Source organism: Benincasa hispida, chromosome 8, assembly GCF_027475165.1.
Source record: "Benincasa hispida cultivar pf3 chromosome 8, pf3_genome.v1.1, whole genome shotgun sequence".
Taxonomy (NCBI): Eukaryota; Viridiplantae; Streptophyta; class Magnoliopsida; order Cucurbitales; family Cucurbitaceae; genus Benincasa; species Benincasa hispida.
Window position 1 is genome coordinate 42809735 of NC_143485.1, and position 13506 is coordinate 42823240.

A 13506-nucleotide genomic window follows, 5' to 3' on the forward strand; every position below is an offset into this window, starting at 1 on the left:
AGGATTTATATTTTGTTACTTTAATTTCTATATTTTCTATCATTTTTAAAGTCGTTGTACTTATATAAATTTTAAAATAAGTATATATCATTAGTGTATGGTTAACTTCTTCAAGAAATGACTAGTATTTGTCATTTTTTATTCATAAATTTTGTATACTGTATTCACATTGAGCGAAATTTATTAGTTGTAGTAGTATGATGGTGAAAAGTTGAATAAATTTGAAAATTTTAAGATTGATTGAAAGTTTAAAAATTAAATTATATATAGGATAAAATGAAATTAATTTCAAAGTATATAGAGAGAAAAGAAAGAAAAAAATTTAGCCTAAAATTTAGTTAAATTAGTTTGAGTTTAATTTCAAAATTAGAAGTTGCGTCAATTTATTTTTCGTTTAAATCATTTTTAAAAGTTTCAATTCAATTTTCAAACTTTAGTAAGTCTCACTAATTATTTTTATCATTATTGTATCAACTCAGAATCAATTATGAACTAAATATTTAAAGAAACAAGTGAATAAAATATATAGATAAATTTAGATTAAAAATCACTTTTAATCCTTAAGCTTTTATAAAAATGACAATTTAATCTCTGAAACTTAATTTGTAACGATTCAGTCCATGAACTCTCAACTTTGTAATAATATAGTCATTAAATTTTACTATATAAGTTTCGTAACAATTTAGTCCCTATCATAAAAATTATTATTAAGATTTAATGACATTTATTACATAAATAAATCGATAAACTAATTAGAGATTTGAGATTTTTTTTATAAAATATAAAATTTACATTATAAAATATTAAAAATTGACGTCTAATTTTAATAAATTTATTTAGAGATATTGTTTTTACTAAATTTTAGGAACCAATTTTTTTTTTCTTTTTTAACCATAAGTTTAAAACTTCCAACATTTTTGTCAATCATATGATGTGTTAATTAGTTGATATGGAGCCGTATAAATTAAAATAGGTTAAAGTTAAACTATTAAAAAGAAGCACAAAGATGAGATTTGTAATTTAATGTTAAAAGTTAATAAAATTGGAATTAAAGGGATAAAAATAAGAATGAAATATTTGAATATTGAGGGGAAAAAAGTATAGAAAAACGAAATAAATGAAAAAGGTGAAAGCAAAGGGCATAAAATATTCTATACATCACAAACTCTTGTTTAGAGTTTCCCTCTATTTTTCTCCTCCGCTATCAACGCTCTCTCTTCTTTTATTTTGTTTTTCTGATTTATTTTTTGCTTCATACGAAAATGAGACCATGACGACGCCACCACCGCCACAGCCACAGCCACAGTCACAGCCACCGCCACCGCCACCGCCACAGCCACAGCCACAGCCACCGCCATCGCCATCGCCGCCGTCGCCGCGCAAAACCGTTAGAAAGCTTGTTGTCGAAGTTGCCGATGCTCGCAACCTTCTTCCCAAAGATGGCCAAGGAAGCTCTAGTCCTTACGTCGTCGCCGATTTTGATGGCCAGAGGAAGCGTACCGCCACTAAGTTTCGCGAGCTCAATCCCGTCTGGAACGAGCCGCTCGAATTCATCGTCTCCGATCCTGATAATATGGACTACGAGGAGCTCGATATTGAAATTTTCAACGATAAGAGGTACGGCAATGGCAGTGGCCGGAAGAATCACTTCTTGGGGAGGGTGAAGCTGTACGGAAGCCAGTTTGCGAAGAGAGGGGATGAAGGTTTGGTTTACTATCAATTGGAGAAGAAGAGCGTCTTCAGCTGGATTAGAGGCGAAATTGGACTTAGGATCTGTTACTACGATGAGTTAGTCGAAGAAGCTCCGCCGCCGCCTCCGCCGCAGGAGGAGCAACCGCCTCCTCCAACTGTTACTGAGAAGCCTAAAACTCCGGAGGCTGTGGTCGAGGAAGTGAGGACGTTCGAGCTTCCGCCGCAGGGGGAGGTTGGTCGCGACGATTCGAACTCGCCGCCGGTGGTGGTTATCGAGGAGTCGCCGCGGCAGGAGATGCCGGTACATTCTGAGCCACCACCGGGGGAGGTACATGGTCCTCCGCCAGCAGAGGGGCAATTTGCACCGGAAATGAGAAGGATGCAGAGTAACAAAGCAGCAGGATTTGGGGAAGGGATTAGGGTTTTGAGAAGGCCGAATGGCGATTACTCTCCGAGAGTAATCAATAAGAAATTCACGGCCGAGACGGAGAGGATTCATCCATACGATCTTGTGGAACCGATGCAGTATCTCTTCATCCGTATTGTGAAAGCCAGAAACCTCGCTCCTAACGAGCGCCCTTACTTACAGATTCGCACATCAGGCCATTTCGTGAAATCGGATCCAGCTAGTCATCGCCCTGGTGAACCGACTGAATCGCCAGAATGGAACCGTGTCTTTGCCCTCCGCCATAACAGACCTGATATGGCAAATACGACGTTGGAGATTGCCGTATGGGATACGCCATCAGAGCAGTTCCTCGGCGGCGTTTGCTTTGATCTTTCCGATGTACCAGTACGAGATCCACCCGATAGCCCACTGGCTCCTCAGTGGTACCGCCTCGAAGGTGGTGCCGGAGATCAACAACCCTCTAAAATTTCCGGCGACATTCAGCTTTCTGTTTGGATCGGAACTCAAGCTGACGACGCATTTTCGGAAGCTTGGTGCTCGGATGCGCCACACGTGGCTCATACACGCTCGAAGGTTTATCAATCTCCCAAGTTATGGTACTTGAGAGTTTCAGTGATAGAAGCGCAGGACCTTCACATCGCTTCAAATCTGCCTCCATTAACGGCACCAGAGATTCGAGTCAAAGCACAGCTGAGTTTTCAGTCGGCTCGAACCAGGCGAGGTTCCATGAACAACCACAGCGCCTCATTTCACTGGAACGAGGACCTCGTCTTCGTCGCCGGTGAGCCTCTTGAAGATTCCCTAATCTTACTTGTCGAAGACCGAACAAGCAAGGAGGCCGTACTCCTCGGCCATGTCATGATTCCAGTGGACACAGTTGAACAGCGGTTCGATGAGCGGTATGTAGCAGCGAAATGGTTCTCATTAGAAGGCGGCAATGGTGGTGAAACATACAGTGGCAGAATTTATCTCCGCCTCTGTTTGGAGGGCGGATATCACGTGTTAGACGAGGCGGCGCACGTGTGCAGCGATTTCCGGCCGACGGCAAAGCAGCTGTGGAAGCCGGCTGTTGGAATTCTGGAGCTCGGGATTCTCGGAGCACGAGGTTTGCTTCCGATGAAGACGAAGGATCCGGGAAAGGGGTCCACCGACGCTTACTGTGTCGCGAAGTACGGGAAAAAGTGGGTCCGAACCAGAACGATGACGGACAGCTTTGATCCACGTTGGAACGAACAGTACACGTGGCAGGTCTATGACCCTTGCACTGTTCTCACCATCGGCGTCTTCGACAACTGGCGAATGTACTCGGACGCGGCGGAGGACAAGCCCGATTACCACATTGGAAAAGTAAGGATTCGGGTGTCAACTCTCGAGAGCAACAAAATCTATACAAACTCGTACCCTCTGTTGGTGTTGCAGAGAACAGGGTTGAAGAAAATGGGGGAAATCGAGCTGGCCATCCGGTTCGCTTGTCCAGCATTGTTGCCGGATACATGTGCAGTTTACGGCCAACCATTACTTCCAAGAATGCATTATCTCCGTCCTCTTGGGGTGGCTCAACAGGAGGCTTTACGCAGAGCCGCCACGAAGATGGTGGCAACTTGGCTAGGCCGGTCCGAGCCACCATTGGGCTCGGAGGTGGTTCGATACATGTTGGATGCAGATTCACACGCTTGGAGTATGAGAAAAAGCAAGGCGAATTGGTTTAGGATTGTAGCAGTTTTGGCATGGGCGGTTGGATTGGCCAAATGGTTGGATGATATCCGAAGATGGAGGAACCCCATCACCACAATGCTTGTTCATATACTGTATTTAGTGCTCGTTTGGTACCCGGATTTGATTGTCCCAACAGGGTTTCTATATGTGTTCTTAATCGGAGTTTGGTACTATCGGTTCAGGCCGAAGATACCTGCGGGAATGGACACACGGTTGTCGCACGCTGAGGCGGTGGATCCAGACGAACTAGATGAGGAATTCGACACAATTCCGAGCTCAAAGCCACCAGACATAATCCGGGTAAGGTACGATCGGCTAAGGATACTAGCTGCTAGAGTCCAAACAGTGTTGGGGGATCTTGCGACTCAAGGGGAGAGGGTACAAGCGTTGGTTAGCTGGAGGGACCCTCGAGCCACAAAGTTGTTCATTGGAGTATGTTTCGCCATCACATTGATCCTCTATGCCGTGCCACCAAAAATGGTGGCGGTTGCACTTGGGTTCTACTACTTGCGCCACCCCATGTTCCGGGATCCTATGCCGTCAGCAAGTCTGAACTTTTTCCGACGACTTCCGAGCCTATCAGACCGGTTAATGTAGGGTTAGAATAGTAAATGAAGTATTAAAAAGTGTATTTTTTTCCCACCCCTTTTGTGGGGTTTTCCATAATTAGAACCCCAAATTGATGGGGTGATTGAGTTGGTTATTTGGTGGCCAGTAGGGACGAAAAAAGAACAAAAAAAAAAAAAGGTTCAACTGGTTAAGTTGAAAAAGATGTCCCAAAAATAACATGGTAAAGTGTGAAAAGGGAGCTGAGAAAAAAGTAACAAGCTGTCATCATGTTCTTTTGTTCTTGGAGTTATAATTCGATTGACTAACACTATTTCAGATTTTGAATAAGAGAGAAATGGTGGGAAAAATATAGAGTATTTGATTGGGAAGCAGCTGAGTTTGCTGTAATTGTGTCTTGAAAAGTTAGAACATCACAAATGATATCCTAACATTATCAGATTTTCTTCTACTGTTGGTAGGCTTTGAAAAAGATTCAGAATAATACAGAGCTTTCCTTTTCTTTTCCTTTTGTTTAACTTAATGTTATAAGCCTTTGATTATTTTGTTTATATTTGGTGTTGAAAATGCCTTTAAGAAATCAGGGCCACTAGAAATGAGATTACCAAGTCGTGTGGCTGAATTCTCGGCAACCCACACCAATTTCTAGCCGTTGGGTTGCCATATTTATGGAGGAGAGGTGCAGACCCAATAATTGCACAACATTGTTCATTCAGTTTGCGTTCAATTCTGTCGTGAAAGAGTAACTATTGGTACGGACCTCACTGCAATTTCAGGTTCTCTCTCTCCACTGTTTTAGTAGTTGAATTGGCCCATGTTCTGGTTATGATTTACTTTCACTCCAATTTGTATGAATTCTATTCGGTTTTTATGTTCAAAGCATTGATATCTGACTCTCTTACGAATGATACTGTCAATTAACAGTTGAATATTGCCTTTTGTTTTTTAAAGAATACTCATTCTTTTAAAAATTGTGATATTACCTTGACGTACTATAAATGTTCCAAAATTATTCCCAAAATAGAAATCTAGTATCTAGAATGAAAACTAAAAATAGATTTCTATTTTTATATTTTAAATGAAAATGGGTACCTAGAATGGATCTCGATGACTCGAAATGGTGTGTATTAGAGAACATGGGTTCCATCTCAAAACCAATTGACGATAAACAGGGTAATTCATATATATAATAAAGAATGTGAGATCCTTGATTTTTTTTTTCAATGTGGGATCTTCAACGGTGTGATAGTATTCAGTCTTAAATTCTATTCTAGATCATTTGGTGTTCAGGAATCCATGACATATATAATTTGCCGCACCCTACATCTTGAGGAGGTTTTTGTAATTGTACCCCACTGTGGTATATTTTCAATAATGGGGGCCAAAATCCCCTTAACAAAGAAGGTGGTATGCAATTTCAAAAATCTCTATAAAGATTAGGCGAACGATATATAACTCACGAATTCAGGTTCACCACACACTACATATTAAAGAGGTTTTTATAACTATACACCACCATGGTTTTTTTTAGGTGGGGGACATAATCCTACTAACGAAAAGATCACACCATACCCAATCTTAATTTTCATTCTCCGACGGATTTCTAGTTCTGGGATAGTCTTTGAAATGTATATGTAAAGTTAAAAGGTAACGTTCCTATTTTTTAAAAATATGTGTGATTTTAATAACACCTTTTAGAACGGTTTGGAATGTTGACAGATTAAATAATGGGAGAAACCTCAGAAGAGAATCACGAGGGCAAGGCTGAGAAGAAGGAGAAGAAAGATAAAGAGAAACATGGAGAAGAAGAAGATGATGAGAAAAAGAAGGAAAAGAAAGAGAAGAAGAAGAAAGATAAAGACCCAGCAGATAAGAAAGACCCAACAAAACTAAGACAGAAGCTTGAGAAGCTTGAAGCCAAGATGCAGGCTTTGGCTGTCAAGAAAGAAGAGCTCTTGAAACTGCTCCATGAAGCTGAACAGAATGCTCCACCACCTTCCTCTTGAAAAGCCCTTTCCTTCTACCTTCTTTTTAATAAAAGACTTCCTTAAAAAAAATAGTTATAATAAAAAGCTTTGAACTTGATCCTCTCCTTCCATTGAAGAGATCTGTTTAGGGTAACAATTAGTTTGAACTTTGAATGATGTAAAACAATTTCAATCTTTTAGAGGATATGTATTTGTTATTTTCATTTTTCTTCTGAAATATGAACCAAAACATGATGGTTCATTTTGTTTAGTTTAACACCAGTTGAATTTGAAAGTTGAATTCAAAGAGTCAAGATTATTCATAATTTGATGTTTGATCTTCGATTTACCCCCCTAATCATTACACCTACGGTCCAATCAATTGGAAGAGAATCAATAGATTCCTTTTCGGGAGTAATTCATCCTTCCCGAATGGTAGCATACAACTCCTCAATTGTACTGCGCTCTCCAAATGTGCTTGTTCCTCCTTTATCATGACAAGATTTTGCAAAATAACTCCGATAAAAAGAAAAAAGGTGTCCTTTAATGTCTATGTTTTAAGCTTGGAATTATTTGTCAACTTAGACATACTTATGTGGATTAATGCTCATATGTTCTTTGGAGCAACTCCCATAACATTTAGTTTATCGATTTATTTTTATTCACTTAAATGATTTTATACTAATGAAGATATTGTCTCAATTCCTTATCTATGTAATATGAGATTTTGTTCATACTTCAACAATAACTTTGACAAAAAGATTAGAAGCTTGAATTCTTACTCTCATAATTGGTTGAACTAAAAAAAATGTCCCTTATCTCTAAATTACATGTTGATAATTTTCTCTATGGAAAATAAAATGGAGCCAAAAATAATTACTAAATTGTAAATTTGATTTCCATGTTTGAAAAAAGTTGGAATTTAATCCTTATAATTTGATAAAATACTCATAAATAGTCCCTACCATTTTATCAAATCATAGAAACTAATAAGATTTTATCAAATTATAGAGATTAAATTCTAACTAATCTTCGAACTATTTTGATCAAATTTATGATTTAATTTTCTCAACGACTACTAATATTAAGAAATTCTATTTCCCTAAAATTTGTGTTCCTAATCACCCATCTAAGTAAGGGTTGAAAATGTTGAAATTAAATATTTGAAGTAAAGTTGGCTATACTTTGAATACCTGTTAAAAGAAATGAAATTATGATACCAAAAACAGCTATTTACTAATCCACACCGGATAATGGTTTAAAAGATTCATTTTAAAGATTCAAAATGCCAAACGTCCTAAATTTTTTTAAAAAATATCAAATGACCCTTCAATGATGTCATGATCACGTGGAATTATAATATTGTGCTTTGATGATGTCATGATCACGTAGAACTACAATATTGCCCTTACTTTCTTGTGTGCTCTCCATGTTTTTTTTTTTTTTTCCTTTTTTTCCCCTTTTCATCTTTCTTTCTCCGACTTCTTCTATTACATCTTCTTCTTCGATCTCTTTTCGCTGTATCTTCTTCTTCGATGAGTTCACACGAACAACTCCGAGGAAAGCGATTGTTGATGTCCGAGCGCTTGGCAAGACTGTGCGAGAAAAGGATGAACAAACCAGTGAGGAAAGGAAGAGCAAGACCGGCGAGAAGGGAAAGAAAAATGGATCTTTTCTGCGTGCGAGTGTGAGGAGCGAGGCAAGCGAGAGATTGCTTTCTGTATATGCGTGAATATATTTTGATAATTTTACTCCAATTTGACGTCAGCAAAAGATCAAATACACATTTTTTTTTCTTTCAGAAAACAGGCATTTTACTTTTATTCCCCCCTCCCCCCCTAATTTATGGGTCATCATCCACTGACCCTTTTAAAACTCACTTTAGAAACAGCATGTTTATGGTTCATAATTACACAAAACAAATTAAAAACTATTCCAAAAGTACTATTCAATTTACCTACACACCTTATTCAATCAGCTTCCTGCAACCCACCCAGCACCACCGATCCAACCAACAATCCGGCAGCCCCAAGCGCCAGTCCACCGCCAACCACCGCCTGCAAAACTACAAGCGCCACCGAGTCATCGGGAATGAGAACAATCGCGGCCAGCGCCGTCACGAGAATAGGAAGAGCAAGGGAGGCCAAAGCGGAGGGAGAGGAGCTGACAATCTTCTCAAGCAAGCTAAGAAGCCCTAATTCCTCAGCTTTAGAAAAAACCCCCAATTTCTCAATCGAAGACAGCGTAAACCCTAATTCCTCCGCCTTGGATAACAGCCCAGCTTTTTCGACATTGCTAAGCACTTTCTTCGTCTCAAGCTTCTTGAACACATCCACTTCCACATCTTCCGCGCTCTCGTAGAAGATTCCAGCTCCAAACCATTTCTTCTCCCAAGCGTCGTCGTATTTGTTCACCTGAATCCATCAATTTCGATTTAGCTCCCAAAAAACAACGCGATCGAAAGAGAAATTGTTGATGTGTTATTATAATAGGAGAAAGAATCGCAGTAGTACCTTCTTCTGAGGGGCCATGGCGACGATGGTGAGTGGATTGTATGTGGAGGAAGGGAAGGGGCGGGAATGGTTAGAGACGTGGCGGAATCTGGGAATGGAGAAGCGGTTGGTAAGGTGAGAAGGAGCAGCAGTGGCAGCGGAGGAAGAAGGTGATTGTGAAGTGACCGCCATTGTTGAAGGGGAAAGGAAGCTTGAGAAGGAATTTGGTTGTCCTTCAGCTTCAGCTTCAGCTTCAGCCAGGAATTAGTGGAAGAGGTAAGTTTAGAAGTGTAATCTAATATCAACCAATCATATCCTCCATTGCTTTATCTCAATTTTCATACCTCTCTCTTTCATATAAAACAGTTCTTAAAAAAAGTACTTTTTATTAGTTTTAATTACTTAAATTTTACCTATATAAGCATTATGATTTTTTTTTAAAATAATATTTTTTTAATATATAATGACAAAAATAGGTTAAGATATAAATTTTTTCGGTGTTTGGGGAAACTATTGACAAAATTGGGGTAGTGAAATCGTGTACGGAGTACACGATTGCCATGTGGCAAACTCGTGTATCCGGTACACAAATACCATTTAAACTCGTGGACCTGGTCCACGATTTGCTTTTTTTTTTTCTTTTTTTTAAGTGTGTTGACTAATTTTTTTTTTTTAAAATGTAGATGTACAACAATATTAAGACATTAGGAATGTGTCCACAAATTCCTTTATTATTAAACTTAATTATATATTTAATCTACAATGAAAACATCTTGCACTCATATTAAAAAAAAAAGTCATGATATTTAAGAATATTTACAATTAGTTCTTTAATTTACAATTTGAAAATGAAAGTTTACATGAAATTTAAAAAACGACCTCTTGGCCCTCACCCTTCATGGGGGTTGTCTTTGTGGCCCTCCAAATTAGGTTCACCCTTATCACTGTCGTCTACGACGAATACATCTTCGATCGATGTCAGCAATATTGAGTCGTCTTGTTTGTTGAATAATATTTTCTACATTGACCAATGTTTGCTGACACATTGAACCCAAGTCTGGTAAGTTGTTCTGAATATTGTTGAACATCGCCGATAAAATTATTCTATACGATAAAAAAAAATAAATATTAAACAATATCATATCACATATATAGAAAATGTCTGATTTTAAATCTCTTACCATGCAGTAATAGTAAGCGCCGTCAGGTGTGATAAATCGTCTCGTGATTGAATTGTACTAGGAAAATAGTTATCTGATACAACGGGCCCATTTGTTAATTCTCCTTGTGCACAACGATCATTCGTCCATGCCAGTAGGATAAATATTCCGCATGGATTCGACGCCAGTCTTGATCGTGCTTACTTTTCAAATCGATCTGGTGTAATGCTGGGAGTGTATAGAACAACAACGGTTTCGTTTTTAGTAAACTGAACTGTCTCAACACACGATTTGGATGATACCACTCTACTATATAGAAGCATATAAGAGGGCTAACGGTCAACCAGATGTCTTCACCATCACAACAATAATCAGGTAAGGATAACCAAATCTGTGGTGTGTATGACGTCCAAATAATCCGACAAAAAAAAAAAACAAAAAACAATAAGTATACATCTAAAATGTTTTAAATATTCATTTATATATACATTTGCTAACTGATTGTGCATCAGCATGTCAAATATTTTTATGTACACGAGCAACATATTTGCTAACTATTCAGAGGCAGCTAATACACCACTTCATCTAAAATTATAAAAAATACAATTAATTTATATTCTTACATAAAATGGTAACGAAATAAATATATAAATGAAATAATACCTGACACTGAATGGACGATGATCTGGGGCCTGTAGTTGGACTCGTGGTGCTATAATTGGGAATCTATCATAAGCCCATACTTGTAGTAGTATCAGTAGCTCCGTTATTTCCAATGCTTGTGCATTGGAAGCCTGACAAAGTTCTCTATACAACCATGCAAGACATGCACCACCCCATGAGTACGTACCAGCGTGTTCGAAATCAGACAATAGTGGGAGGAACATGAGATGCACTAGAGTATTTGACTTGTCAGCAAACAAAAATCTTCTAATAAGCTGCATGATGTATGCTCGTGCATACCTACGTACGCTGATGTCGTCAGCATCGGGAGGTAATTCTGGAAACTGTGACGCCAACCAGGGGATACTCAATCTTGATCCTTTCAGATCCTCTGGTAGAACGCCTAAGAGCTCTTCACAAACGTCCTTCCAGTCATACTATAGTGAACACGTCCACTCGTAACCCAAATTGTATGGGAACATCATGCAGTGTAATCGTACATTCCCTACAAGGCAGGTGAAATGTGTGGGTTTCTGGTCTCCAATGCTCAACTAGAGCAGTAATAAGGTGCCAATCAAGTTGGATAAAACCAATTTATGCAACCCTAAGAAAACTTGCCTGCTGAACATAGGGAATAATGCAATGATCAAATGGGATAGTGTGTTGTGCAAGTCGCCTCCCTTCTCCGACAACTCAACACTACAGTGAAGAACTATCCCATATTGATTGTGAACGATGCGTATTTTGTTGGTATAATTGTACAGGATTAGAAGGACCAGGCTCCATTACCTAAGAAGTTCAAATTACATTACATAATAAAATCCATGACATAAAAGATACATAAAAAGTACATAAAAAGATACAATTACATAAAATAAATTCATTACATAAAAAATATAAGTACATAAAATATACAATTACATAAAATGAAACAATTATATAAAAAGTATAATTACATAAAAGATACAATTACATGAAAAATATAAGTATATAAAAAATACATGTACATAAAATATACAATTACATGAAAAATATAAGTACATAAAATATACAATTACATAAAAAATACAATTAAAAAAATACACCTAATGTGTAACAACTCGACCCCCTAGGACTTAAGTTAGGTCGTTACTAAATACATGCATGCATGGAACTTAAAACGACACTCTTTTATGGTGAAATAAATGCTAAATAAATAAGGTAAGTACAAAAGGCTTTCATTAAATTCAAATATTAAAAAAATAATAGGGTACCCATAAATCATAAATGATAATAAATAAGTCTAAAAACGATTCTTAATAGTAAATTTCAAATATCAAAACTAAAAGTTAAGAAAAACATGAAAAGAAATCTAAATCTCATGAGCGGAAGCATAAAACTAGTCCCAGTGGCTCGATCACGAATTTTGCTTATCCATCGCGGGTGCATCTCTACCCTTACCTGAAACAACAACATGAGAAAGAATGAGTATAAAATACTCAGTAAGTAATTCCACTACTGGGGTCAGGTTAGGCATCTATGTTCTCTAGATGCCTACCTTTGGTGGAACATATAAACTGCCGTAGTCCTCATGGGACACATACATACATGAAAAACTGAGTTCTATCCTGCTGTAGCTAAATATGCCCACTACCTCTGGTAAATCCTGAAGGAAACACAATCCGGTGAATCCCGAAGGAAACACAATATCTGGTGAATCCCGAAGGAAACACAAACTGGTGAATCCCGAAGGAAACACAAATTGGTGGGCATTCTAACTAATCAGTAAAATCACTATCACAATCTCGACATCACAATCTCAACATGGTTCTATAACATACATATACATCTCATCATCATGATTCTACAATATACATATAAATTTCTTCATCATAGCTTTACAACATATGTATGCATCTCATCCTCCTCAGATTCAGCAGGATCTCCAATAAAAACAATATACTCAAATCATACTAGTATTCAAACATCTCTATGCGCAACTAACCTTTTAAACTCTTATATCAACAAGGCATACATAAACATCAAACTATCAATATATCTTCAGTAAATCAAATTTGTCAATTCCTGACTCCAGTCATTTCAAACCACAGTCAAGAAGGCCGACATAAATATCATGCTAACTAATAATCCTCAATAAATCATAATTATCATTGTGGGGCACTAGGGCAGTTCCAGTAGTAAGATTACTTACCTCAACTTGGTAAAAAAAACGCAAAATAAAATCTCCTTAGAACTTCTTTAGTACACTTGAATCAACCTAAAGTTGTGGCTTGGTCCAAGAAAAATTCCAATACTCGATTTAATTAGTCAATCTGACCATGAATTAAATCCAAAATCAATAACTTAATTTTCCCACTATTACTCTCAATCCAAAAGAATAACCATCCAACAACTTATAAAACTTACCGAACTTCACCAATTTTCTGCAAAACAAAATGGTATCTAGCTTGATGGTCAATGCCTCAAAACTTCCAAACCTTGAATCTAAGTTTCAAACCAAAGAGAGGTTACTAATTTAATCCAAAATCAAAGGGGGGAACTTCACCTCCTAAATTATAAGGAAAAATAAGGCTCACCCAAGGTTTTCCTCAAAATTCCGGCAAAGATCAGGGCAATGGCAGCCGACGATGTGTCGACTTGTGGCTGCCATAGATAGGCAGCGTGTGTTGCTATCGGACGGCATAAATTGTTTAGGTTAGCGACTGGTAGTGAGGGTCTTGCATGAGGAGGGTTTGCGAGAGTGAGAGAGAACGGGAATTTCTAGTTTATAGATTTTATTCAGCAGTGATTACGAAAAAACCAGAGTTTCAAACAAAGATCCAACCGTTCAAAATGAAACG

The 13506-nt window shown here is 37.9% G+C and overlaps 4 protein-coding genes across 4 annotated transcripts; 2 read left to right on the forward strand and 2 right to left on the reverse strand.

The window, feature by feature from the left end:
* The first annotated feature begins 1136 nt into the window (after positions 1–1136).
* On the forward strand, positions 1137–4891 carry QKY (C2 calcium/lipid-binding plant phosphoribosyltransferase family protein). Its single transcript, XM_039038027.2, has one exon. It carries the CDS (start codon positions 1271–1273, stop codon positions 4412–4414), a length of 3144 nt encoding a protein of 1047 aa, XP_038893955.1. The 5' UTR covers positions 1137–1270; the 3' UTR covers positions 4415–4891.
* A 107-nt stretch (positions 4892–4998) lies between these two features.
* LOC150034603 (uncharacterized) lies at positions 4999–6577 on the forward strand. Its single transcript, XM_090316302.1, has 2 exons — positions 4999–5136; positions 6104–6577. The coding sequence occupies exon 2, from the start codon at positions 6112–6114 to the stop codon at positions 6388–6390; it is 279 nt and encodes a 92-aa protein (XP_090172428.1). The 5' UTR covers positions 4999–5136; positions 6104–6111; the 3' UTR covers positions 6391–6577.
* A 1028-nt stretch (positions 6578–7605) lies between these two features.
* Positions 7606–9593, reverse strand: LOC120083851 (transmembrane protein, putative (DUF1118)). Its single transcript, XM_039039737.2, has 3 exons — positions 8865–9593; positions 8317–8765; positions 7606–7946 (listed from the first exon to the last, which is right to left on the reverse strand). Exons 1-2 carry the CDS (start codon positions 9033–9035, stop codon positions 8322–8324), a joined length of 615 nt encoding a protein of 204 aa, XP_038895665.1. The 5' UTR covers positions 9036–9593; the 3' UTR covers positions 7606–7946; positions 8317–8321.
* Positions 9594–10584: 991 nt separating this feature from the next.
* LOC150034604 (serine/threonine-protein phosphatase 7 long form homolog) lies at positions 10585–11452 on the reverse strand. The gene is made up of 3 exons (XM_090316792.1): positions 11429–11452; positions 10667–11103; positions 10585–10588 (listed from the first exon to the last, which is right to left on the reverse strand). Exons 1-3 carry the CDS (start codon positions 11450–11452, stop codon positions 10585–10587), a joined length of 465 nt encoding a protein of 154 aa, XP_090172918.1.
* Positions 11453–13506: the final 2054 nt, after the last annotated feature.

Coding starts and splice junctions, on each gene's coding strand:
- QKY (XM_039038027.2), top strand. CDS start 1,271: ATGACGACGCCACCACCGCCACAGCCACAGCCACAGTCACAGCCACCG.
- LOC150034603 (XM_090316302.1), top strand. CDS start 6,112: ATGGGAGAAACCTCAGAAGAGAATCACGAGGGCAAGGCTGAGAAGAAG.
- LOC120083851 (XM_039039737.2), bottom strand. CDS start 9,035: ATGGCGGTCACTTCACAATCACCTTCTTCCTCCGCTGCCACTGCTGCT. Junction 8,766..8,864: donor CCATGGCCCCTCAGAAGAAG/GTACTACTGCGA, acceptor TGATGGATTCAG/GTGAACAAATACGACGACGC.
- LOC150034604 (XM_090316792.1), bottom strand. CDS start 11,452: ATGGAGCCTGGTCCTTCTAATCCT. Junction 11,104..11,428: donor AGCCTGGTCCTTCTAATCCT/GTACAATTATAC, acceptor TGTTCACTATAG/TATGACTGGAAGGACGTTTG.